This window comes from Nyctereutes procyonoides, unplaced genomic scaffold, assembly GCF_905146905.1.
Source record: "Nyctereutes procyonoides isolate TBG_1078 unplaced genomic scaffold, NYPRO_anot_genome, whole genome shotgun sequence".
NCBI classification, from domain to species: Eukaryota; Metazoa; Chordata; class Mammalia; order Carnivora; family Canidae; genus Nyctereutes; species Nyctereutes procyonoides.
Window position 1 is genome coordinate 3,585,494 of NW_026575152.1, and position 26,837 is coordinate 3,612,330.

The window sequence follows — 26,837 nt, forward strand, 5'->3', positions numbered from 1 at the left end:
CCTTTGTGCACTTTTTTGAGGTTCCTCAAAAAGTTAAAATAGAACTACCCTATGATCCAGCAATTGTACTACTGGAGTAAATACCTTACCCCAAATATACAAAAACATTAACTCAAAGAGATAAATGCATCTCAATATTTATAGCAACATTATTTAATAGCCAAAATATGGAAACAGCTCAAATGTCCATTGATCAATGGATGGGTAAAGAAGATGTGAGATACACATACATACACACAGAGGAATATTATTCAGCCATTAAAAAGAATGAAATATTGCCATTTGCAACAACATGGATAGAGCTAGAGACTAATGCTTAGTAATGCTAAGCGAAATAAGTCAAACACAAATATCATATGATTTCACTCATATGTGGAATTTAAGAAACAAAACAAATGAACAAATGGAAAAAAAGAGAGAGGGAGAGAAATCAAGAAACAGGTCCTTAATTATATAGAACTGATGGTTACCAGAGGGAAAGGAGGTAGGAGACTAGGTTAAAGGGGTGATAGAGATTAAGGACTGCACTTGTCAAGACGAGCACTGGATGTATGGAATTGCTGAACTTCTATATTGTAAACCTGAAAAGAATATAACATTGTATGTTAACTAACTGGAATTAAAATAAAAACTTTTCAAAAATATGAAAAACAAAAAAGTATAATGTTGGGTAGTAGCCATGAAGGTAAAATTTATTATTGCAGTATATTACACTGACTAATGAGGAGGTCCTATCTTAAGTGATGTAATTGCTGCTTCTCCAAAAAAGGAGATTGAGAATTATTAAAATATTAAAAGGAGGCTGAATATATGTGCATAAAAACAGGATAGCAATATAAATGGCAGAAAACAAAGAAAGAGGAGCCATTAACTGTTAGGGCAAATATCAAGTCACTGCATATTTCCCTATTTCCACTCTAAAGCTTCAGTCCTTGAAGTTTTTGCTATTCCCCTTATGCAAATAGATCTTTCATAAGCCCTCACTCTATTTCCATAACTCCAATATATTATGTTCTTCAATGTTTATTGATTTTGTCATATTTCTGATATAATAGAGATTCCCAGCCTTTTATGTGGAATCCACAAATGACTTCATCTATCTCTTAAGTTTTCAGATAGGACAGTTGAAAAATAAAGGCAAGAGTGACATGGACCAAATGCAAGTAAATAGCTGTGTTTACAATGTATATAAGAAGATACCCATTAAGGATTCTGTAAGGAGAAAAGGAGGAGAATAAGAATGAGAGGAGAGTTAACCCTGTGAAAAGGAGAAGTGATAAGTATACAAATGAAGTCATCAACAGTGTTAGAAACTGAAGAGAAGTTACAAAAGGTGAAGATCAAAAAAAAAAAAAGGAATATGAAAATTGGTAAAGTCACTGATGACTTCAGAGCAGTACTCAACCAAGGGCAATTTTTGCCTGCAATGGCATATTTGGCAATGCCTGGAGATATCTTCAGTTGTCAAAACTTGAGGGTTCTACTGGCATGTAATAGGTAGGGTCAAGGATAATATTAAACATACAATGCACAAGACACCTACCATCACCAAAGAACTAAAGGACAATTTGTCAACAGTGGCGATGTTGAAAAACATCTTGTATATTACAGGAGCTGAAATTATGAAATTGAGGAGTTTATGAACAGTGAGAAAATTAGTATGGCAAGAAAAGGCTATTCTTTCAGAACTTGTTGCCTTGTAGGGAAAAAAAGGAACAGGATGGAGAACTTTAGTATCAAGCAGGGCATAGAAAAAAAATATTTTTTATTTGTTTTTCTCAACGATGGAAGCTTGGTGGTACTGTAAGCTGACGGTAATGAAGAGATGGAGAGGAAACCGGAGATAAAACAAAAGAACCATACTGATCAAATGCTGTTACATAGCAGGTCAGAGGTAGAAATCAAGAGGACTAGTAGAAAAGATTGCTTTGAAAGAATGCACACACAAAAAGTTATCTAAGACCAGAGGAAATGAAAGGACTGATGAGTAAAAACACAAACGTTTTGGGAGTGACTGTCAAGGACAGGATGGATAATTTGAGGAGAGCATTTAAAGTTTATAGTCCGTGCCTGAGTTAAGCAGCTGGTCTGTGATCTACTTTCCCTGTTATGATGGAAATGGAGTATACTTTCTGGAAAGTAAGAAGGCAGGTGACCTGGTGCAATCTCATTGTAAACATACTAACGAAATACCTCCTAGAAAACAAACAACTGGCAGACTAATTGGTTTTCACTAGTAAGAGAGCTCATCTATGTACTGCTTTTAACATAATGTATCTAAATATCTAGGGTTGCTTAAGAAAAATAAAACTGTAATACAGAAACTTCTGGGATATGGCCCAGGGAAAATGTTCATGTATGCTACACTACTGAAGACGAAATGGAGGTATTTCATGTGGCCAAATGTTAAAAGTTCAGGTTATAAGAAAAAAGTTCTGGAGATATAATGTACAGCTTAGTAACTATAGTCAGAAAAAAAATGGAGATGTTTTGTACCAATATGTAAATAAGGTGATTGAACACATTAACCAGTTCAAATCTCATCCAACAATCTGAGTCAGGGTGCATCAAGTAAAGAAAGGACATAGGGAGCTGGGAAGGTATTTCACATCTCTACCTGCTACATTTGTGCCTCTTGATGTCTAATTAAAGCTCTGATTCATGTGAGTCGCTCTTGACCAAATATTTCTTTGTGTTTCTCACTGGCACACACACACAAAGCACTGAGTAGTGCTAAAGACAACTAGTTAGATATTAAAATCATAACTTTATAAGGTAATTACAAATATATATAATAAAGAGCCTAAGAGACAAAGCCAAAAAAACATTGTTTCAGGTTGCATATAACAAGCTAAGAACAATAAAAGACAAACAAAAAAAGACATTTTAGAGCAAACTTTTAGCAATGAAGTGAAATGATCACTGTATTAAATTATAAAAGTGATAATAATGATAGCTACTCTAATTTAGGAATGATAAATTTAAACAAAGACATCATCACATAGCAAAAGTGTGAAGTATGCACGCACAACTCATTTGAAATTCACACCTTTTTAATCCTAACATTGCAAATATAATGGCTTGAGATAATTATACAAGTTTGTCTCAATTTTTAAATTATCTTTAAAAAAGTATCAATGTTAAAATATTTATATTTTTTATATAAACTGGCCATAGAGCCTAATATTAGGCATAAGTCTACTATAATTGTATATTTCTTGAACTTGGAAGTCAAAATTTATTTATTTTTTTAAATTAATATGTGTTTAAAGTTATGTTTCAAAATGACATAATAACCTTAGGAAAAATAAATTTTTCTTTATTGTTTAACTGGAATAATGTAAAAGCTTCAAATTCCAATGACTATCTCCTCAGAAAAAAGGAGTTATTTTACTCAAGGTCAATTCTGTGTTACAGATTGATTGTGCAGCTGTTCAGATGGTCACAGATTTGTCATGGATTCCGAATCAATAAATATTCTCTCTCAGGCTATGAAAACTATACCAGCCCAGGGGGTTACCTAATTAAGGCATAAAACAGTTTTCATTTCACAGAAAATTAAGATAATTTGATTCAATTAAAAACAAAATTGTTGGGATCCCTGGGTGGCGCAGCGGTTTAGTGCCTGCCTTTGGCCCAGGGTGCGATCCTGGAGACCCGGGATCGAATCCCACGTCGGGCTCCCAGTGCATGGAGCCTGCTTCTCCCTCTGCCAATGTCTCTGCCTCTCTCTCTCTCTCTCTCTGTGTGACTATCATAAATAAATAAAAATTTAAAAAAAATTGTCATTTTTGCATTCTAACCTCAAGAATAAAAAGGTAAACTAACTTTATTTTCCAATTTTTTTTATTTTTAGAAGGGATAAAAACCATCTTATGGTTATCCTAGATGTTATATGGTTAATGAAAAAAATCTTTATTTTTTTCATAAAGATTTTTTTTATTTATTCATGAGAAACACACACAGAGAGGCAGAGACACAGGCAGAGGGAGAAGCAGGCTCCATGCAAGGAGCCTGATGTGGGACTCGATCCCCAGTCTCCAGGATCACACCCTGGGCTGCAGGCGGCGCTAAACCGCTACACCACCAGGGCTGCCCTGAAAAAAATCTTTAATTGCCTTCTACTACTGTTCTTCTCATTTTCTTGATAAATAGGAATAGAATGAAATATGTACTATTCTTAATAAAGGTTTTAAACATATATAATTCAATATTTCTAACAACATTATTGCTTATTGTTGTGTTCTGAATGTCTGGGTTCTCCTAAAACTCATAAGTTGAAATACTGAAATGATGGTATTAGGACATGTATTAGGACAGGGAGCCTCTGGGAGGTGCTTAATAAGGGTGGAGCCCTCCTAAATGGGATTATCGACTGTATAAAAGAGATTCCAGACAGCTCCCTAGCCCCTTCTGTCATGGGAGACACATTAAAAGGGTGCTGGTTATAAACCAGAAATAACACTGGCAACTTTATCTTGAATTTCCAAGCCTCCAGACCTGTGAGATATAAACTTCTGTCATTTATAAGCTACTGAGTTTGGGATATTTTGTTAAAATGGTCCTTATGGATCAAGACACATTCAGGAAAAAAATCACAAAGGAAAACTTAAGTGCTAGGCACATCTCATGTGTACTGCATGAAGACCAGTGGTAATAATTACGGTACTGCAACTTTATTTACTCAAAGTGGTCTTCAAGTCACTAAGTGAGTTAACTCAATGAATAAGCTATTCATAATTCTGCGCACCAAACATACAAACTGTGACAGCGTCTAAATGAAAATGACTCATCCTCAAAACTAGAAAAAAAAATGAATGGAATATTTTATCCAATTATGCTTTCTTAAAGGCAATTCTGAATCTGCAAGTTTACAAAAAATGAAATGAATCAGGCTTGATAAAATATGCAAGGGAGTTTTTAAAATATCACTTTGGACATATTTGACCAAGAACTTGTATTTTTAATAGGTTCTCCAAAAACTATTTCTAATAATTGACTCTTTATTTTCCTCCCTATATGGCCTGTCCATAACTATGGTACTGATATGATCCTGGAAACTATTAAACTATTCCATAGGCTGACAATCCTAAAATGAATTACGTTTCTACAGGGAAAATGTCATAATTGGTATGATCTTGATTAGGGACTTAGCATCAAAAATCAGAGCTGTATCAAACAGTGATCATAAAAACAGGTGAACATTTGTAAAATAAATTAAAATATCAAAAACGTGTATGAACACACCACATACAATGATTGTACTAAAGGCTTTAATTCATATCTATATGAGCATATGTCACAACCTAATCAATAATTATATCTTTTTTTTCTTTTTTTTTAATTTTTATTTATTTATGATAGTCACACAGAGAGAGAGAGAGGCAAAGACACAGGCAGAGGGAGAAGCAGGCTCCATGCACCGGGAGCCCGATGTGGGATTCGATCCCGGGTCTCCAGGACCACGCCCTGGGCCAAAGGCAGGCGCCAAACCGCTGCGCCACCCAGGGATCCCAATAATTATATCTTTAATTCACCCATATTTATTATATACCAGGCAGTATAGTAAATGCTCTAAGAAATGCTATTATGTACAAAACTTCTTCCATTTAAATGAATGAGGTTTAATAGGCAAAATGAAACCTATTCATTCAATTAACTAAATAGTGGGTACCATATATGCGATACAAAATAGACATTGATAGGTATCATTAGTAACTAGAAAAATCAATAAAGGCATTATGGATTAGGGTATTAATCTATAATTAATATACTAGTTATCAACAAATGTAATTCAATGTTTAATGCGTTATACTTGTGATTTTCCTTCTTAAAATGCATGAGGATTAAGAAGAATGATTTGTGTGTCTCCATTTCCTTACAAATATTAATGGCTCCCTTTTCTCAGTAAATGTCCTTGTAGTTTGCCATTATCTTTAATTCCATTGACAATGAGTTAAACTAAAAGCTGAGAGCATTATTTTAACCCTCAAAAGCCAGTAACATTTTTTACATACTTGAAAGTTTCATTTAGGATTTCAGAATTGGGAGGAAACATTCATTGAACTAGATCTTCTAATTATGATCCTTCCTTTGCTCTTAATTTTGAGCTCCAACAACCTCCATGCCACAGAATATAAGTGTGAAAGTACATATACCAACAGGCCAGTGAGTTCATTTGCCTGGTAGACGGTAAAAGTGGGGTGTTTTGAATGGATTCTTTGAACATGAATGTACTTTTTTTTCCCACTGCCTCTTAGAGTTCCTTCAGCTAGGCCTCAGTGGTAGAAATTAGAAAAATATTTAAGTTGTTTATACATTTAATAATGTCAATTAAATATGCAAGCTAGACTCCATATGAATCAGGTATACAAAAAAATAAAATAAAATAAAATAAAATAAAATAAAATAAAATAAAATAAAATAAAATAGGTGTACAGGAATTCACACATCCTGAATATGATTCAGGATCAAACACCACCCCCGTTGTGAATTTTAAAATAGTCAGAATTGTTAAATCTGTTACATTGACAAGATCATGTTAATGTCTCCCAACCTAGAACTCTAATATCTTCCAGGCCTGTGTTTTTCATCTTTGTATCTTCAGAGTAGGTTCTCAAGAAATATTTATTTAAAGAAACCGTGAATAATTAGATAAATAAGTGAATCAATAAAGAATAAGCTAATAAAGGAGAGAACAGTAGGCCCCAAAAGGAAAGTGAATACATAGCAAAGTGCTTGGCTACTTAACATAGGACTTAATTAGTCTTAGACTACTTAACTATTGTCAGTAATACCTAAATTCTGGATTTCAACATGCCAAGAATTAAAATATGACATGAGAAGCTAATAATCTGCAAGTAACTTTTTTTTTTCCTCAAAATACATATGGTCCATTCTTCCATCAAAGAAGTACTAGAGGTTATTTTGTTTGTTTTTTGTTTTTACTACCCCATTCACAGTTCCTACAAAAAGGCAGCAGGATGCCAAACTGAAAATAAGAGAAATTTCAAGAATGTCTTAATCTTTCTCAACCACCACAACCAGCTCAATGTGAGGCATAAAAAACAGTCCATTAAAAGGAAGGGAGAAGACAAGTAGGAAATCTCAGTTAATTAAAAGAACTGAGATACACTAAGTTTTTTGAGAATATGATAGTCATTAGTGTCTGAGTCTAAACCTTCCAGACACAAGGTAGAGACTGTACTTCCTAGAGCCTTTTGTACCAAATTTGGGCCAAGTGATTAGATCTAGTCAATAAATTATGAAAGAAAGTGAAATGTGTCTCCCACAAGTCAAAGCATTTACTACTGCGATGAGAACCTCCAGAGATCTCTTTCTTGCCATGATAAAGGGCAATATTTGCAATGTTAGCTGGCTGAACAGCCTGGACACAGAATGAGACATTAAAGGGAACTCCCAGAATCTTCCACAACAAACATATAACCTGAGTGAGAAATAAATCCATATTATAAAAGTCACTAAGGGGGGGATCCCTGGGTGGCTCAGCGGTTTAGCGCCTGCCTTTGGCCCAGGGCGCGATCCTGGAGTCCCGGGATCGAGTCCCATGTCGGGCTCCCGGCATGGAGCCTGCTTCTCCCTCCTCCTGTGTCTCTGCCTCTCTCTCTCTCTCTCTCTCTCTCTCTCTCTCTCTCTCTCTCTCTCTATCATAAATAAATAAATAAATCTTTAAAAACAAACAAACAAATAAATAAATAAAATAAAATAAAATAAAATAAAATAAAATAAAAAATAAAAGTCACTAAGGGATGCCTGGGTGGCTCAGCAGTTGAGCCTTTGGCTCAGGGCGTGATCCTGGAGTCCCAGGATCGAGTCCTACATCGGGCTTCCTGCATGGAGCCTGCTTTTCCCTCTGCCTATGTCTGCCTCTCTCTCTCTCAATGCGTCTCTCGTGAATAAATAAATAAAATCTTTAAAAAAAAGTCACTAAGATTTGCAGGTTATTTGTTATCACATATCCTAGCTTATCTTTATTCATACACTAAGCCACTTTCCTTTCTGTAATAATGCCAGAGCCATTTTATTGTCCATTACATATGAATGTCCATTACATATGAATATATCCTCACATTAATAATTTTTTTTAGAGCAGGGTGATCTTACAAATATATATGGAGTTAAATGTCATTGTGTAAACAGCTGGAGAAATCATGACAAATCCTAAATTTATTCATTTATATACCACATTCTGAAGGGAAAGTTTCTAAAAAGAAAGCCTATTTCAAGAAAATCTTTTTTAAAGGATTTGGACTGTGTTATTTTATCAAGAAAATAACTCAATAGAGGAAAATGATGGAACATTTTAAAGCAGCTTGAATATATATAATAAATGTGAATGCTTAACAATTTTTTTCCAGATATATTTTGGTTTCCTGTAATAATTTAAGCCAACTCCAATTTCTTCTGAGCCACTGAAGCCAAGAGTTATTAATATATCCTCCCCTCTCCCTTCAAATTGAAATATCCCCATTCAAATATACAGAAAACACTGGAATCTAACTTATTAGAGTATACCTTTGGTCACTCAGAAACCCTTAGCATCTTAATAAATAAAGCCATATTCTATAGGTAAACTTAAATCCCCAGGAACTAGACAAAATACTCTGGTTCCTTCTAAATATGAATATCTTTTTTTGCATATCAAAGTTCCTTTCTAGATGAGATATCTTTCAGTTAAGATGTGGATACCATTCATTAGCATATCAATAAATACTACCACATTTTCAGTCCAGCACTAAATTTTCTTTTTTTTTTTATTTTGTTTCTTTTTTAAAAGTATCCCTTACAGAAGGTTGCAGCTTCCACCTGCAGCAAGTATTGGCTGCATTAACTGTGTTAACTTCATAACACAGAAATAATGCAAAGAAAATAAGAATAATTTTATATCTATTACATTTCCCACAAATCATCTAGGGTTTAAAGTTAGACAGAAAAAAAAACCACCAACAACAACAAATGTAGAATCCAAATCTAAATCCTTTCTCTGGGGGATCCCTGGGTGACTCAGCAGTTTAGCACCTGCCTTTGGCCCAGGGCATGATCTTGGAGACCAGGGACCAAGTCCCACATCGGGCTCCCTGCATGGAGCCTGCTTCTCCCTCTGCCTGTGTGTCTCTGCCTTCTCTCTCTGTGTCTCTCATGAATAAATAAAATCTTTTTTAAAAATAAAATAAAATAAATCCTATCTCTGCCACCTACTATCTGTATTTTGAGGCAAGATGCTTATCCTCTCAATGCTTTATTGTCCTCTTTTACAAATGGGATTAATAACAGCATCACTTGGTTCATAGTATAATAGTTTAGGACTGCATATTATAATACATATGAAGCATTAAGAGCAGTCCCTTGGTCCAAATAAGTATTAAAAATACATATTACTATTATTATTGCACTAAAAGGAAAGAATAACTGAACATGAATTTTTTTAAATACATTTGCTTGAATTATTTTAGAAGAATATAGAAAATGTGTGTCACTGTTCACTCATAAAGCTATAATTTCTTAAGTATTTGTCATTTTTTCACATGTAACTAAAATTACTGAAGAGTACTAACATTTGTTCCTTATATTGCTATGAATTAAAGAATGTATTTTATGCATGTTGAATTCATGATTACACTGTGAATTAAAAGGATATTCATTGTGAAATCCAAAAGAAAACAGTGAAGTCATAAAATAATGTTTGGTAGTTTTCATATGGAAATGCAAGTGTCAGTATTTATTTCAAAAGTGTGACCTGTAAATCCAATAAACACATACAATATTTTAACCAACTTTCTGCTCTTAGAATGATAGCCCTTCTTCAACCATGGCAATGATGTATCCCTGCCATCTAGTGGAAGATCTATAGCACCACAGGTACAGGGACTCTGAAAATTGTACAAAAAGCCTCAAATAAAAGAACAAAGTTGCTTTTTTCTGTTCTGACACTTTTATTTTAAATCTTGAAAGTGGATCTGGGAAGAAGAGTAATTTGTAATTTACAGTGAGAATTATTTAAATATATTATAAAAAACATGATTAAGAATATGTTAAAGGCCCAACTTTGGGGAAACCTAATGCCTAGTGTACAATTAATATAAATACATCTCTATGAAGGAAAAATGAAAATTTGAAGACAAATGTTTCATACAAGTCATTAGCCATAACTTTCAATGCTGCACTAACTGGAAATCTTTTTTAACATATTCTTGCACTTAAAAATAGCAAGTATGGGGCAGCTGGGTGGCTCAGTTTGTTGATCATCTGACTCTTGATTTCGGCTCAAGTCATATCTCAGGGTCATGAGATTGAGCCCTCCACACAGGGCATGGGGCCTGCAGAAGTTTCTCTCCCTCTGCCCCTCCCTCCACCTCCCCCCTAACCTCACCCATGCACCAGTACTCTCTCTTTCTCTCTCAAACAAAACAAAACAAAACAAAAAACAAAAACGCAACAGGACTTTTCTCTAGGTACAAATATAAACACAATCAGTTTTTAGTATAATGGAAACAAAAAGCCCACTATCATTTATTGTTTTGTAGTTACAGATTTGCCCAAGATTAAGATTTGTCAAAACCTGACCTAACTGCTAGTACTTCAAGCACAATGGTTCTGCTATTACTCAGTGCTGCCTCAGTAATTTAATACTTCTTCACGATACAATTGTCAAAATTGGATGACCTATTTTCATTTGAAATCAAATCATCTAAAACATATAGAGATAAAATATACAAGTTAATTTAGTTTTGAGCATTTTTCACACATCCATGAATAGGAAGGTAGATAGGTAGGTAGGTAGACAGGTAGACAGGTAGATAGATCATTTTTAGGAAACACTTAAGTACCAAGAAGCAAAAATATTGCTGAAAAAGTAAACATCTGTGAGAAAGTGAGCAAAGAGAACTCCAAAAGTCAAGCCCACCCCAATATTTGTGAGACCTGAGGCTTTCTGGACCTCCTGGGCTGCAGTCCACTCCTCACCTCTTCCCAACCTGGCTTTATCTCTCACTGTGAAAGAGCATCATGCACATGCCTCTAAGACACCAAAGCCCCCAAGTGCAAGCTCAGACCTGACTCCTCTATACACACACTACCTTCAGCCTTATCTGAAGGCTCCTGCAGTTTGGACCAGGAATCCAGAATCTTGTTTACCTAGAATGTGTCAAGCTTTGGATGGGTATTTTTTCTTGACCCCAAAGGCTCCTCATCCTGTGTAGATAGGCAACTATAAAAGGACAGGCAGAGCAGGTTCCACCAAGGGATGAATGGACGGCACTAGCCTAAGTGTGGTTTATAAATGAACATTTTTTAGAGTTGCTAGAGGATAGAGAGAGATGGTGTAAAATAATGGTTATGGAAGGATATCCTCATGATCAGCTTTTTTTCTTAGCTTGTGCATTTCAGGGTCTTTTTCTAAAGAGAAAATATTAAACTTTCTATGGAAGCAAGGCTAATAGGAATTAAGGGCAACCGTCATGGTGTGATAGTATTTGTCATGACACATAAGAGTCTCAAGGGAGGGCAGCCCCAGTGGCTCAGCGATTTAGCGCCACCTTCAGCCCAGGGTGTGTGATCCTGGAGACCTGGGATCGAGTCCCACATCAGGCTCCCTGCATGGAGCCTGCTTCTCCCCCTGCCTGTGTCTGTGCCTCTCTCTCTGTGACTCTCATGAATAAATAAATAAAATCTTAAAAAAAAAAAAAAAAAAGAGTCTCAAGTGAAAACGTAGCCTAACTTGGGACATCAACTAAGGAGACCGATTTTCCCTTCAAATATGAAATATCTATTCTTTAGTCTGTTTTTTTTTTTGTCAATCTGTTTTCATATTGCAAGAGGCATCAATATCTCAGTTCACGTACATAATTATTTTATTAATGCAAGTATTTATGTATACTTACCATGCTGTTCATTTTTGAAGATGATGAACCTGCTCTTTGCTTTCTTAGACTATTTACTTCTTCTACATTTCCATCTTTTGGTTTCAAAACCATTCTGCTACTCCCTGCAGTTCCTTCAGATGAGGATCGCAGTCGCCTTTCTATAAATCTTCCTTCACGATATGGACTGAAGCTACTGGCAAGAACTATTAAAATAGATAAATAAAAATTAATACAAATGCTTAAATGTAGTTTTTATAAATTTTCCATTTAAAGAAAATGAGAAACTCTTAATGTCATTCAAAAATTCTCTACCATAGAAAATAAATTTTAATTAATAGTGTTAAATTTAGGTAACTTAATCATGTAATCACTTTGAAGCTCAAAACCTTGATAGTCATCCTTAGCTTCTCCATACCTCACATAAATTACATAAGCAAATTCTGTCCTTATTACCTTCAAATTGTATACAGAATCTGATCACTTCCTACTATCTTCCCTACTAATACCCTGGAACAAACTGCAAATTGCATCAACCGTAACTTGAGTTACTCTAATACTTAACAGTCTCCTGCTTTTGCCTATTCTTACCTGCTTCTCTCAAAAAAAAAAAAAATCAAACAAAAACAAAATAAACAAGAACCCACAGCTACTTTCCACATGGTAACCAGAATGATAATGATACACTGAAGACATAAGTGGCATTGGTCATGATCATTCTTCTAGTCATAAAGTTGATATTTTCCCAATAGCTCATCAGTTTCCTTATGATATGACCTTACTCTGTTCCCTCATTAAGGGCCTCCCTATGTTCACCTGTCCACCTAACTTCACCTTGTGCTGAATTCTTCTCCTTCACTCGGCTGATTCTACAATGGATCTCTTGCCATTGCTAATATACGTGCAGGCACACTGCAGTCCCAGGGCCTTTACCCCACAGTCTTTGTAGTTATACTTCTCTTAAATATTCATATATCTTGCTCCCTAATCACCTTCAACTCTTTGCTACTATGTTACCTTGATTAATACTCTGGTCATCATGCTTAAAAGGTCTTTATGAGACCCGAGGCCAAACTACAATGAACTATCAAAAAGTGAAATGAAGAAAACAATCCCACTTATAATATCATCAAAAAGGATAAAATACTTAGAAATAAATTTAACCAAGGAAGTGAAAGATTACTACACTGAAAACTATAAGACACTGATTAAGGGAGTTGAAGAAGGCATAAATAAATGTGTTGATAGATTGGAAGAATTAATATTGTTAAAATGTCCATACTAACAATATAATCCCTATCAAAATTATATGGCGTTTTTCACAGAAATACAACAAACAATTCCACAAAAGAACCACAAAAGACCCCAAGTAGCCAAAGCGATCTTGACAAAGAACAAAACTGGAAGTGTCACATTTCCTGATTTCAAACTATAGTACAAAGCTATAGTAATCAAATAGTATGGTATTGGCATAAACACAGACACATGGATCAATGGTACAGAATAAGGGGCCCAGAAATAAAACTATCATATGTGAGCAATTAATTTTTGACAAAGAGTCCAAGCATATACAATGCAGAAAGGATAGGCCCATCTTATAGCGTACAAAAAACCATCTCAAAGGACTGAAAGTGAAAAATCATAGAAAAAAGAATAGGGGTAATAAGCTCCTTGACATTAGTCTTGGCATTGACTTTTTGGATTACGTAACAAAAGCAAAACCAACATAAGCAAAAATAAACAAATGCGACTATTTCTAAGTGAAAAGCTTCTGTAAAAAAAAAAAAGTAAACAATCACCAATGAAAAGGCAAACTATGGGATAGGAGAAAATATTTTAAAATAACATAACTTATAAGGGGTTAATATCCAAAATATATAAGGAACTCATACAACTCAATAGAAAATAATAATGAACCGATATAAAATTCACAAAAAGCCTAAATAGACATTTTTCCCCCAAAAGATAAAAAATAGCCAACCAGTACATGAAAAGGTGTTCAACATCACTAATCATCAGGGAAATGTAAATCAAAACCACAAGAGATATCACATCACAACAGTTGGGATGGCTATTAGTAAAAAGTCAAAAGATAACAAGTGTTGTCAAGACTGTGAAGAAAAAGAAACCTTTATACACTGATAGTGGGAATGTAAACTGGTACAGACACTATGGGAAAAAGTATGCAGTTTCTTCAAGAAATCAAAAATAAAGTTACCATATGATCTAGGAATTCCATTTCTGGAAATAAATCCAAAGGAAAAGAAAACATCATCTCAAAGAGATATCTGTACCCCAATGTTTACAACAGAATTATCCGTAATAGCTAAGGTATCTAAGTGTCCATCAATAATGAATAGATAAAGAGCTCGACTTCATATTATTATTTTTTCTATTGTTTTTGTTTTAATTTATCTACTTTTTTGTTTTTTATTATGTATATTTTTTTGGAGTTTCATTTGCCAACATACATTATACCACTCAATGCCCATCCTGTCAAGTGCCTCCATCAGTGCTTGTCACCCAGGCACCCCATCCCCCTGCCCACCACCCCTTCCACTACCCCTTGTTTGTTTCTCAGAGTTAGGAGTCTCTCAAGTTTTGTCACACTCTCTGATTTGTCTCACGCATTTTCTCTCCTTTCCCCTATAATCTCTTTCACTATTTTTCATATTCCCTGTATGAGTGAAACCATATAATAATGATTGTACATATAATATAATGATTGTCCTTCTCCGATTGACTTACTTCACTCAGCATAATACCCTCCAGCTCCAACCACGTTGAAGCAAATAATGGGTATTTGTCCTTTATAATGGCTGAGTAATATTCCACAGTATATATGTACGTATGTATGTAAGTATATATATACATATATTATATGTATTGTTCTAACTCTCTGAAGAAAGTCCATGGTATTTTGATAGTTATTCCATTAATGTATAAACTGCCTTGGGTAGCATTGACATTTTCACGATATTAATTCTTCCAATCAATGAGCATGGAATATTTTTCAATCTCTTTGTGTCTCCCTCAATTTCTTTCAAAAGTGTTCTATATTTTTTACAGTATAGATCCTTTACATCTTCGGTTAGGTTTATTCCTGGGTATCTTATGGTTTTGGGTGCAATTGTAAATGGGATGGATTCCTTAATCTCTCTTTCTTCAGTCTGTTAGTGTATAGAAATGCTTCTAATTTCTGGGCATTGATTTTGTATCCTGTGACATTGCTGAATTGCTATATGAGTTCTCTATCTTGGAATAGAGTCCTTTGGGTTTTCTGTATAGAGTATCATGTCATCTGCAAAGAGGGAGAGTTTGGCTTCTTCTTCTTTTCTTTCTTTTTGTTGCCTGATTTCTGAGGCTAGGGCTTCTAGTACTATGTTGAATAACAGTGGTGAGAGTGGACATCCCTGTCGTTTTCCTGATACTAGGGGAAAGGCTCTCAGTTTTCCCCGCTGGGAATGATATTAGCTGTAGACTTTTTATAGATGACTTTTAGGTTGCTGAGGAATGTTTTCTCTATCCCTACACTCTGAAGAGTTTTAATCAGGAATGGATGCTCTATTTTGTCAAATGCTTTCTCTGCATCTATTGAGAGGATCATATCATTCTTGTTTTTTCTCTTGTTGATGTGATCACATTGATTGTTTTACCAGTGTTGAACCACCCTTGCATCCCGGGGATAAATACCACTTAGTCATGATGAATAATCTTAATGTACTCTTAGATCCTATTGGCTAATATCATGTTGAGAATTTTTGCATCTGTGTTCATCAGGGATATTGGTCTATAATTCCCCCTTGAGGAGGTCTTTGTCTGGTTTTGGAATCAAGGTAATTCTGGCCTCATAAAACGAGTTTGGAAGTATTTCGTCCCTTTCTACCCTTCAGAACTGAAATAATACCTATTATTTCTTCCTTAAACGTTTGATAGAATTCCCCTGGGAAGTCATCTGGCCCTGGACTTTTGTGTCTTGGGAGGTTTTTGATGACTGCTTCAAATTTTCTCCCTGGTTGTTGGCCTGTTCAGCTTTTCTATTTCTTCCTGTTCCAGTTTTGGTAATTTGTGGTTTTCCATAAATGCATCCATTTCTTCTAGATTGCCTAATTTGTTGGCAGATAGCTGCTCATGTTTTTAAAATTGTTTTATTCCCTTTGTATTGGTTGTGATCTCTCCTCTTTCATTCACGATTTTAGTAATTTGAGTCTTTTCTGTTTTCTTTTTAATAAGGCTGACTGGGTGTTTATCTATCTTATTAATTCTTTCAAAGAACCAGCTCCTGGTTTTGTTGATCTGTTCTACAGTTCTTCTGGTCTCTATTTCATTGAGTTCTGCTTGAATCTTTATTATCTCTCTTTTTCTGCTTGGTGTAGGTTTTATTTGCTGTTCTTTCTCCAATTTCTTTAGGTGTGAGGTTAGCTTGTGTATTTGAGTTTTTCCAATTTTTTGAGGGAAGCTTGTATTGCAATGCATTTCTCTCCTAGGACCGCTTTTGCTCTATCCCAAAGATTTTGAAAAGTTATATCTTCATTTTCATTAGTTTCCATGAATCTTCTAAATTCTTCTCTAATTTCCTGGTTGACCCATTCATCTTTTAGTAGGATGGTCATTAGCCTCCACGTGTTTGAGTTTCTTCCAAATTTCTTCTTGTGATTGAGGTCTAGTTTCAAAACATTGTGGTCTGAAAATATGTAGGGGACAACCCCAATATTTTGGTATCGGTTGAGACCTGATTGTGAATAGTAAGCTCTATTCTGGAGAAAGTTCCAGGTGCACTTAGAAGAATGTGTATTCAGTTGCGTTTGGATGGAAAGTTCTGTATGCATCTGTGAAATCCATCTGGTCCAGAGTATCATTTAGGGTCCTTGTTTCTTTGGTGATGCTCAGCTTAGAAAACCTGTCATTTACAGAAAGTGCAGTGTTGAAGTCTCCCAGTATTAGTGTATTATTATTTAAATATGTCTTTACTTTGGTTATTAATGGATTGATATACTTGGCAGCTCCCACATTAGGGGCATAAATATTCATGATTGTTAGGTCTTCTTGTTGGATAGACCCTTTAAGTATGCTATAGTGTCCCTCTTCATCTCTTACTACAGTCTTTGGGATAATGGGATAAATTTTACTTTATCTGATATGAGGATTGCTACCTCAGCTTTCTTTTGAAGACCATTTGAATGGTAAATGGTCTACCAACCTTTCATTTTCAGGCTGGAGGTGTCCTTCGGTCTCAAATGAGTCTGGGAGACAGCATATGGATGGGTCTTGCTTTTTATCCAGTCTGAAACCCTGCATCATTTGATGAGATCATTTAGCCCATTCACATTCAGAGTAACTATGGAAAGATATGAATTTATTGTCATCGTAATACGTATTCAGTCTCTGCTTTTGTGGATTGTTTCTTTGGGCTCCCTCTTTCTTTTACAGGGTCCCCCATAATATTTCTTGCAGAACTGGTTTGGTGGTCACATATTCTTTCAGTTTCTGCCTATCCTGCAAGGTCTTTCTCTCTCCTTCTGTTCTGAATGACAGTGTTGCTGGATAAAGTATTCTTGGCTGTATATTCTTCTCATTTAGTACCCTGAATATATCATGACTGCCCTTTCTGGCCTGCCAGGTCTCTGTGGAGAAGTCTGCTGTGAATCTAATACTTCCCCATGTAAGTTAAGAATCTCTTGTCTCTCACTGTTTTAAGGATTTTCTCTTTGTCTTAGGAATTTGCAGGTTTCACTATTAAACATCGAGGTATTGAACTTTTTTATTGATTTTGAGGGGGGACCTCTCTATCTCCTGGATCTGAACACCTGTTTCCCTCCCCAAATTAGGGAAGTTCTCAACTATGATTTGTTCAAATATGCTTTCTGACCCTCTGTCCCTCTCGGTGCTCTCTGGAATGCCAATTATACATAGATTTTTCCTTCTCAGGCTATCATTTATTTCCTGAAGCCTTTCCTCATGGTCTTTTGTTTTCCTTTTTTCCTCAGCTTCCTTCCTTGCCATCAACTTGTCTTCTATGTCACTCACTCTCTTCCACCTCATTAACCCTCGTCATCAGGACATCCAGTTTGGATTGCATCTCATTTAGTTGATTTTTAATTTCGGCCTGATTAGATATAAATTCTGCAGTCATGAAGTCCCTTGAATCCTTTATGCTTTTTCCAGAGCTACCAGTAGCTTTATAATTGTTCTTATGAATTGGCTTTCTAACATTGAATTATAATCCATATTCTGTAACTGTGGCAGAGAGTACTATTTCTGATTCTTTCTTTTGTGGTGAGTTCTTCCTTCTAGTAATTTTGCTCAGTGCAGAGTGGCTGTATGAGTGGGCTGAGTCAAGAATATCAACCATGACCTAAGTAAATTTCACCCTAGATGATTCTGATGAGGTCAGAGACCAGAAAATTAAAACAAAGATCAGAACAAAATAAAACAACAGGATCACTAAAATGAAAAACAAATTTTAAAACAAAGTAGTAGAAAATAAAAAGCCAGGAATCCCAAAGAAGAAGAAAAGGAAAATGAAAAAAAAGAAGAAAACGCAAAAGTAAAGAGTAAAAAAAGAAAAAAAGTAAAGATAAAAGAAGAAAATAAAGGGGTGGAACTGGGATATGGTGGTGGTGAAAAAGTTGTAGTGGAGGGAGAATGTAGTCTACCTGAGGGGTCCTAGAGGGCAATCCTCATGCTTCTGAGTCTATTAAGTTTTGTATGTTAGAAGATGCTCAGTCCCAAATTTATATAAACCAGAAATACTTGTAAAGAGCCCCACCATTGACCACCAAAACATAAATGAGATAAAAGAGAGGGGCAGAATGAGAATGAAGAGAGAATATAATCTCATGGAATGAACCAGTATGGAATACCACTTGGTTCTGGGTGCATGCTGGTCATTTTAGAAGGTATTAACTTCCACTATTGTAGAACAAAATGAGGCAGAGAAAACAAGAAACACAAAACAAAACAAAAAAACAAAAAACAAAACAAAACAAAAAAACCCATATCTCATGTATCTCCCAAAAATTAAATTGAGTATGTTGGAGGGAATCTAGAAGTGGAAAATATAAGACATGTAATTGTAGAAATATAAAATATGAAATATGAAAGTCAAAAAGGAGGAAATTTTAAAATGAAGCAGTAGTAAAATATTGTAAAGGTGGAGAAAAAGAAAAAATATTGGAAATTTTTAGTCTGATTTAAAATAAGTTGTACCGGAAAAAGGGAAAAAAAGGGGGGGGGGGCGGGGAACCCTCTGGTTCTATATACTGTGAATCTCTTGACTTCCCCTGGAGCTTTCCAGCGCTGCTAGGTCAAGAACTTGCTCTTCCCCTGTTCTTCCAGTTGGTCTTCTGGGGAAGGGGCCTGCTGTGCTGATTCTCAGGTGTGTGCACCTGGGGGAGCTGCCCCGCCCCCTGCCAGGTGGATGGCTCAGTGGGAACTGTTGACCCCATGAGGCTCCTGTTCCCTGGTGGCCCCGCCCCTCACAGACACAGGGTGACACAAGGAGGAACAACACTGGTGGCGGCCAGGACTCCAGCCCTGGAGTCAGCTCCCCCAGTAACCACCCGCAGCTCCCAGTCGCACTGTCCTAGATGCTCCCAGGGCAGGGGGCGCTAAACTGCACACCTTGGGGGCGCCCAGCAGCAGGAGAGTCCTCGCTGTCCTGGGCCCTCCTCGCCTCCGCCTGTCCTGGAGGAGCTCAGGATCCCGGCTGTGTCCCCCAGCGCCCTGGGGTCTGGGGCCTGCAGCGCTGGAATCGCGCTCCCGGCCCGCGGCTCCCGAAGGCAGCAGGGCACACCCCGCTCCACCCGGAGCCCCCGCCTGACCCCCGGCTTCTCCCCAAGGCCCCGCAGGGGGCTCCAGCCCTTTACCGAGATCGGCCACAGGGTGTGGGGCGCTCTCCCCTGGGCGCACCTCCTCTGTTAGTGACCCCGGGAGCCGGAGGCCCCACTGCCCCTCCTGCGATCCTGCTCGAGTTCCGAGTTCCCCGCTGAGCGCCTTTCCATCCGGGAAGAATCTGGTGCAGATTTTTAAGGTTCCTGCTTCTCCAGGGCTGGGCTTTCCTGTCCGGAGGCTCTCACCACCTGGCCTTAGCCTGGCTCCTCGCGGGGCCCCTCCCCACTGGATTCTTTATTTTTTTCTGCCTACCTACCTTCCTAGATGCAAAAATTCCTTCTCTCTGTAGTGTTGCAGCTGTTCTCTCTTTAAATCTCAGGTCGAATTCGTAGGTGTTCAGGATGATTTGAAAGTTATCTAGGTTAAGTTGGTGGGACCAGGTAAGTTGAAGATCCCTATTGCTCTGTCTTCTTGCCCCACCTCTCTCATATTATTATTTTTGATATGACTATACACCTCAGGCATTGACACATGTATTAAATACTAGCTTACACATCCTCCAGTGTTATGGAATTTAGTGTACATAGCAACTCTCACATAAAATACTTTTACTTAACTTGTTTTAAAATACTGAATTTCCAAATTATAAAATCCTTATGAATGGTATAAGAACCTCTCCACATAATGAAGGACACTACTGTCTTTTCCTTGTTGACATTATCAGCTTATTTGCCTATCCCTCTCTATTTCACAAGTTGTAGATAACATGAATAAAGAGCTATTGTCCTAATAACAGGCAACACCTTATGAAATTCATCAAAATGACTTTAATGTGTTAAATGGCTCACAAATAGGATTTTAGTCAACAGATTAACAGCAAGATATTCTCATAGATATAAATATATACCGTATTCAATTTGATATTGAGGCAAATGATTTTTTTCTAAATAAGAACTAGATATAATCAGGGTAAGTACATTTCTATCCTTTTATTGGTGCTATTTCTTTTAAAAACTGCCTAAATTCCAGCTTGAGATCCACTATTTGCTGAGTATGATTTCATAAAGTTATTTAACTTAATCCTCAAATATTAATAACTGTATATAAAATTTTGGTTAAGATTAAATGACACTTACCTTGATGAACACTAAGTAAGGTAAGGAATTGATGAATCATTATATTGTATAGCTGAAACTAATATAACATTGCATGTTAAGTACACTGGAATTAAAATTTTTAAAAATAGATTTGAGAGGTAAGATGACAGAAGAGTAGGGATTTTCATTTCACCTGGTCCCCCAAATTTAGTTGGATAACTTTCAAACCATCCTGAACATCTATGAATTCAACCTGAGATGTAAAGAGAGAATAGCTGAGAATGCTACAAAGAGAAAAGTGATTGCTTCTGACAAGGTAGGAAGGCAGAGAAGAGGAAGGGAGGGGATATATTGGAAGATACACTTTGGGGGATGGAGCCTTGAAAAGCCACTGCAGGAAAGCAGCACAGCCGTGCAATCCAGAACTTTAGAAATCTGTGCCTGCAATTGTCTTCCCTGACTGAAAAGTGCTTAGGGGGGAAACTGAGCAGGATCACAGGAGGGGCAGTGAAGTCTCAATATTCCTGGAGGCGCAGAATAGGGGTGCCGGGGAGAAAGCTCACAACTTTCTTTCTTTTTCAACTGTGGTTGGATGGTGGAAAGCAGCACCCCTCCTGGGGCACCTGGGAGAGGCGGGTGGGATACGCAGGCTAGCAGCTGAGTTCTCTGTACCCCAGAGCCCATAAGAGGACAGAAGCAGGCAATCCTCCCTTCCTTCACGGACAGGCAGAATGGGGAGCGATCAAACCGGTGAAACCTCTCCTACTGCTAGGTGCACTTCAATCTGTACAAATCAGTGCCCTCACATCCGCCTGCAGGAGGATCTAAGCCAGTGTGCACTGAGACTGCAGTGCCGTAGACACAGGGAGCTCTGCGCTCCAGGGCAGCAGATCTGACCCCTGTCATTTTTCCTTTTTCTCCTTTCACTTGGAAGAGGCCCAGCCTCTATGGAACAAAGGCCTCACAGTAAAAACAGCTTTACATGGAGCCCTGCCACCTGGCAAGGGGCAAGGCATCTCTGCCCAGGCACAGACACCCGAGAATCAGCGCAATAAGCCCCTCCCCCAGAAGATCATCTGGAAGAACAAGGGAACAGCAAGTTTACTGACCAAGCAGCACTGGAAAGCTCCAGGACTGAGGGAAAATAGTACATAGAACTCAAGGTTTTTTCCTTATGATTCATTTATCTTTCAGGTTAAAAATTTCCAGTATTTTTTCTCTTTTCCTGCCTTAACTACAATATTTTATCAACTCCTCATTTTTAAGTGTTTTCCTTTTTGACATTCATATTTTTATAATTACATGTCTTAGATATATTCTTCATTTTTGGTTTCCTTTCAATGAATTCAATTTAATTTTTGTAGATATATAAGTGATAGTGGGGTTTTTTGACTTGTTTTGTTTTATAAATGTGGAAGTTAGTACTTTCCAACATACAGACCAAATACACTCATAACCAATGGAGCAAAGTATTGGTCCATTATGTGAAACTATATTCTCTTCTCCTTCCCACTCTGCCCCACTCTTTTATCTTGTTTCTGTCTTTGTGGTTGCTGTTGTGTCTCTCTATAAGTTTTGCTGGTTTATATAAATTTGGAATTTAGCATCTCATAACATACAGAACAAAATACACTCAGAACCAAGGGGATCACCTTTTAGGTCCATTCTGTGAGACTATTTTTAATTTTGCCCAAGTCTTCCTCCCCACCTTTTTTTTTTTTTTTAATTTTTACTATTTTTTTGGTTTTGTTTTTCACTTTCATGGTCTTTTTGTTTTGTTTTCTTTTTCTTTTATTTTCTGGTCCCTACCTCTTCGGAATTTTCTAGGATGTATTTTACTTGGGGTTGTGGTTGATATTTTTGACTCTGTTCACTCATACAGCCATTCTGCACTGGACAAAATGACTAGAAGGAAGAATTCACCACAAAAGAAAGAACTGGAAGAAATACTCCCTGCCACAGACATAACTGATAGGGATTTAAGTAGCACATCAGAGATACAATTCAGAGGTACAATTATAAAATAACTGGTGGCTCTGGTGAAAAAAGCACAAAGGTCTCTAGAGATTCTTCTTACTGTAGAATTGAGATCTAATCAGGCTGAAATTAAAAATACTTTAACTGAGATGCAGGCTAAACCGGATGCTCTAACTGCTAAGGTTAATGAGGTAGAAGAGTGAGTGAGTGACATAGAAGACATGTTGATGGAAAGGAATGAAACTGAGGAAAAAAGAGAAAAACAATTAAGAACCCATGAGGAGAGACTTCAGGAAATATATGACAGTTTGAAAAGAAATAATATTCATCTTATTGGGATTCCACAGGATGGAATCCCAGAGAGAAAGAGGAACACAGTATATTTGAACAAGTAATAGCTGAGAACTTCCCTAATCTGGTGAAGGAAACAGGCATACATATCCAAAAGATAGATGGTGCCCCCCAAAAAATCAACAAAGACTGATCAACACCCCGACATACAATAGTGAGGTTTGCAAATTTCAGAGATAAATAGAAAATCCTAAAAGCAGCTTGAGACAATAACTTATATGAGGAGAAATAACAGATTCACAGCACACCTATCCACAGAGACCTGGCAGGCCAGAATGGGCTGGCATAATATATTTAGAGTACTAAACAAGAAAAACATGCAGCCAAGAATACTTTATCCAGCAAGGCTGTCATTTAGAATAGGAGATAAAGAGTTTCCAGGACAGACAGATACTGAAAGAATATGTGACCACCAAACCAGCTCTGCAAGGAATATTAAGAGGAACCCTATGAGCAAAGGAAGGAGCCCAAAGAAATAACCCACAGAAACAGGGACTGTATAGGTAATACTATGACATTAAACTCATATCTTTCAATTGCTACTCTGAATGTGAATGGACTAAATGATCCAGTCAAAAGACACAGAGTATCGGAATAGATAAGATAAAAAAAAAAAAAGGAAGACCCTACAAGGATGCCTGGATGGCTCAGTGGTAGAGCATCTGCCTTTGGCTCTGGTCCTGATCCTGGGGTCCTGAGATCAAGTACCACATCATGTTCTCCACAGGGAGCCTACTTCTCCCTCTGACTATGTCTCTGCCTCTCTCTGTATCTCTTATGAATAAATAAAAAAACAAGACCCATCTATATGCTGTCTACAGAAGATTCATTTTAGACCTAAGGACACCTCCAGACTGAAAATGAGAGAGTGGAGAACCATTTACCATGCAAATGAGCCTCAAAATAAAGTTGGGGTAGCAATCCTCATATCAGATAAATAAGATTTTAAACCAAAGACTGCAATGAGATGAGGAGGGACACTATATCATATTTAAAGGATGTGTTCAACAAGAAGGCCTAACAATTATGAATATTTATGCCCCTAATGTGGGAGCAGCCAAGTATATCAATTAATAACCAAAGTAAAGAGATACATAGATAATAATACATTAATAGTAGGAGACTTCAACATGGCCCTCTCAGCAAAAGAAACAAGGGCCTTGAATGATACACTGGACAAAATGGATTTCAGAGATATATACAGAATATTCCATCCTAATGTAACTGAATACACATTCTTCTCAAGTGCACATGGAACTTTCTACAGAATAGACCACCTACTGGGTCACAAATCAGGTCTCAAAAGATAACAAAAAATTGGGATTATCCTCTGCATATTTTCAAACCACAACACTTTGAAACTAGAACTCAATCACAAGAAGAAATCTGGAAGAAATTCAAATACTTAGAGGTTAAAGAGTATCCTATTAAAAGATGAATATGAATGGGTCAACCAGGAAATTAGAGAAGAATTTAAAAAGATTTATAAAAACTAATGAAAATGAAAGTACAACCGTTCAAAATCTTCGGGAAACAGCAAAAGCAGTCCTAAGAAGGAAGTCCATCTCAATACAAGCCTCTCAAAAAATTGAAAAAATCTCAAATACACCAGCTAACCTTGCACCTAAGGAACTAGAGGAAGAAGAGCAAATAAAGCCTAAACCAAGCAGCAGAAGAGAGAAAATAAAGATTCAAGCAGAACTCAATGAAATAGAGACCTGAAGATCTGTAGATCACTGAAACCAGGAGCTAGTTCTTCAAAAGAATTAGTAAGATAGATAAACCCCTAGCAAGACTTATTAAAAAAGAAAAAAGACTCAAATTAATAAAATCATCAATGAAAGGAAATAGATATAACAACCAATACCAACGAAATACTAATGATTTTTAAAATGTATTATGAGCAACTATATGCCAACAAATTAGGCAATCTGGTAGAAATGGATGCATTTCTCAAAACCTACCAATCACCAAAACTGAAACAAGAATAGAAAACCTGAACAGGCTAATAACCAGTGAATAAATTGAAGCAGTCCTCAAAAACCTCCCAAGACACAAAAGTCCAGGGCCAGATGACTTCCCAGGGGAATTCTACCAAACATTTAAAGAAGAAATAATACCTATTACACTAAAGCTGTTTCAAAGAATAAAATTGAGGGAATACTTCCAAACTCATTTATGAGGCCAGCATTACCTTGTTCCCCAAACCATACAAAGACTCCACCAAAAAGAAGAATTATAGACCAATATTCCTGATGTACATGGATACAAAAATTCTCACCAAGATACAGGGTCCAACAATACATTAAGAAGATTATTCACCATGACCCAATGGGATTTATCCCCTGGATGCAAGGGTAGTTCAACACTCATAGAACAATAAACATGATAGATCACATCAATAAAAGAAAAGACAAGGACCATATGATTCTCTCAATAGATGCAGAGAAAGCATTTAACAAAATGCAGTATCCACTCCTGATTAAAACTCTTCAGTGTACGGATAGAGGGAACATTCTTCAACATTTTAAAGGCCATATATTAAAAGCCCACAGTGAATATCATTCTCAAAGGGAAAAATTGAGAGCCTTTCCTCTAAAATCAGGAACACAACAGGGATGTCCACTCTCATCACTGTTATTTAACATAGGACTAGAAGTCCTAGCCTCAGCAATCAGGCAACAAAAATAAAAGGCACTCAAATTGGCAAAGAAGAAGACAAACTCTCCCTCTTTGCAGATGACATGATACTCTATACAGAAAACCCAAAAGACTCTATCCCAAGATTACTAGAACTCATATAGCAATTTGGCAATGTGGCAGGATACAAAATCAATGCCCAGAAATCAGTGGCATTTCTATACACTAACAATGAGACTGAAGAAAGAGAGATTCAGGAATCAATCCCATTTACAATTGCACCCAAAACCATAAGATACCCAGGAATAAACCTAACCAAAGAGGTAAAGGATCTATACTCTAAAAAATATAGAACACTTCTGAAAGAAATTGCGGAAGACACAAAGAGATGGAAAAACATTCCATGCTCATGGATTGGAAGAATAAATATTGAAAAAATGCCTGTGCTACCCAGAGCAATTTACACGTTCAATGCAATTCTTATCAAAATACCATGGACTTCTTCCTTCACAGAGCTGGAACAAATAATCTTAAGATCTGTTTGGAACCAGAAAAGACCCGGAATAGCCAGAGAAATGTTGAAAAAGAAAACCAAAGCTGGGGTCATCACAATGCCTGACTTCAAGCTGTGATCATCAAGACAGTATGGTACTGGCACTAAAACAGACACATAGGTCAATGGAAAAGAACAGATAATCCAGAAATGGACCCTCAACTCTATGGCCAACTCATCTTCTACAAAGCAGGAAAGACTATCCACTGGAAAAAAGACAGTCTCTTCAATAAATGGTGCTGGGAAAACTAGCCACATGCAGAAAAATGAAACTGGACCATTCTCTTACACCACAAAGATAAATTCAAAATGGTTGAAAGATGTGAATGTGAGACAAGAATCCATCAAAATCTTAGAGGAGAACACTGCCAACAACTCTTTTGAACTAGGCCACAGCAACTTCTTACAAGACACATCTACGAAGGCAAGGGAAACAAAAGCTAACATGAACTATTGGGACTTTGTGAAGATCAGAAGTTTCTGCCCAGCAAAGGAAATAGTCAACAA

At 36.8% G+C, this 26,837-nt stretch overlaps 1 protein-coding gene across 3 annotated transcripts in view; it reads right to left on the reverse strand.

The window, feature by feature from the left end:
- The window catches only part of CCSER1 (coiled-coil serine rich protein 1), a 756,597-nt gene that overhangs the window by 572,947 nt on the left and 156,813 nt on the right, over window positions 1-26,837 (reverse strand). For all 3 annotated transcript variants that reach the window (XM_055313237.1, XM_055313238.1, XM_055313239.1), the window contains exon 3: window positions 11,901-12,085. In XM_055313237.1, coding sequence (XP_055169212.1) covers window positions 11,901-12,085 — 185 coding nt within the window. The remainder of the gene's footprint in view (window positions 1-11,900; window positions 12,086-26,837) is intronic.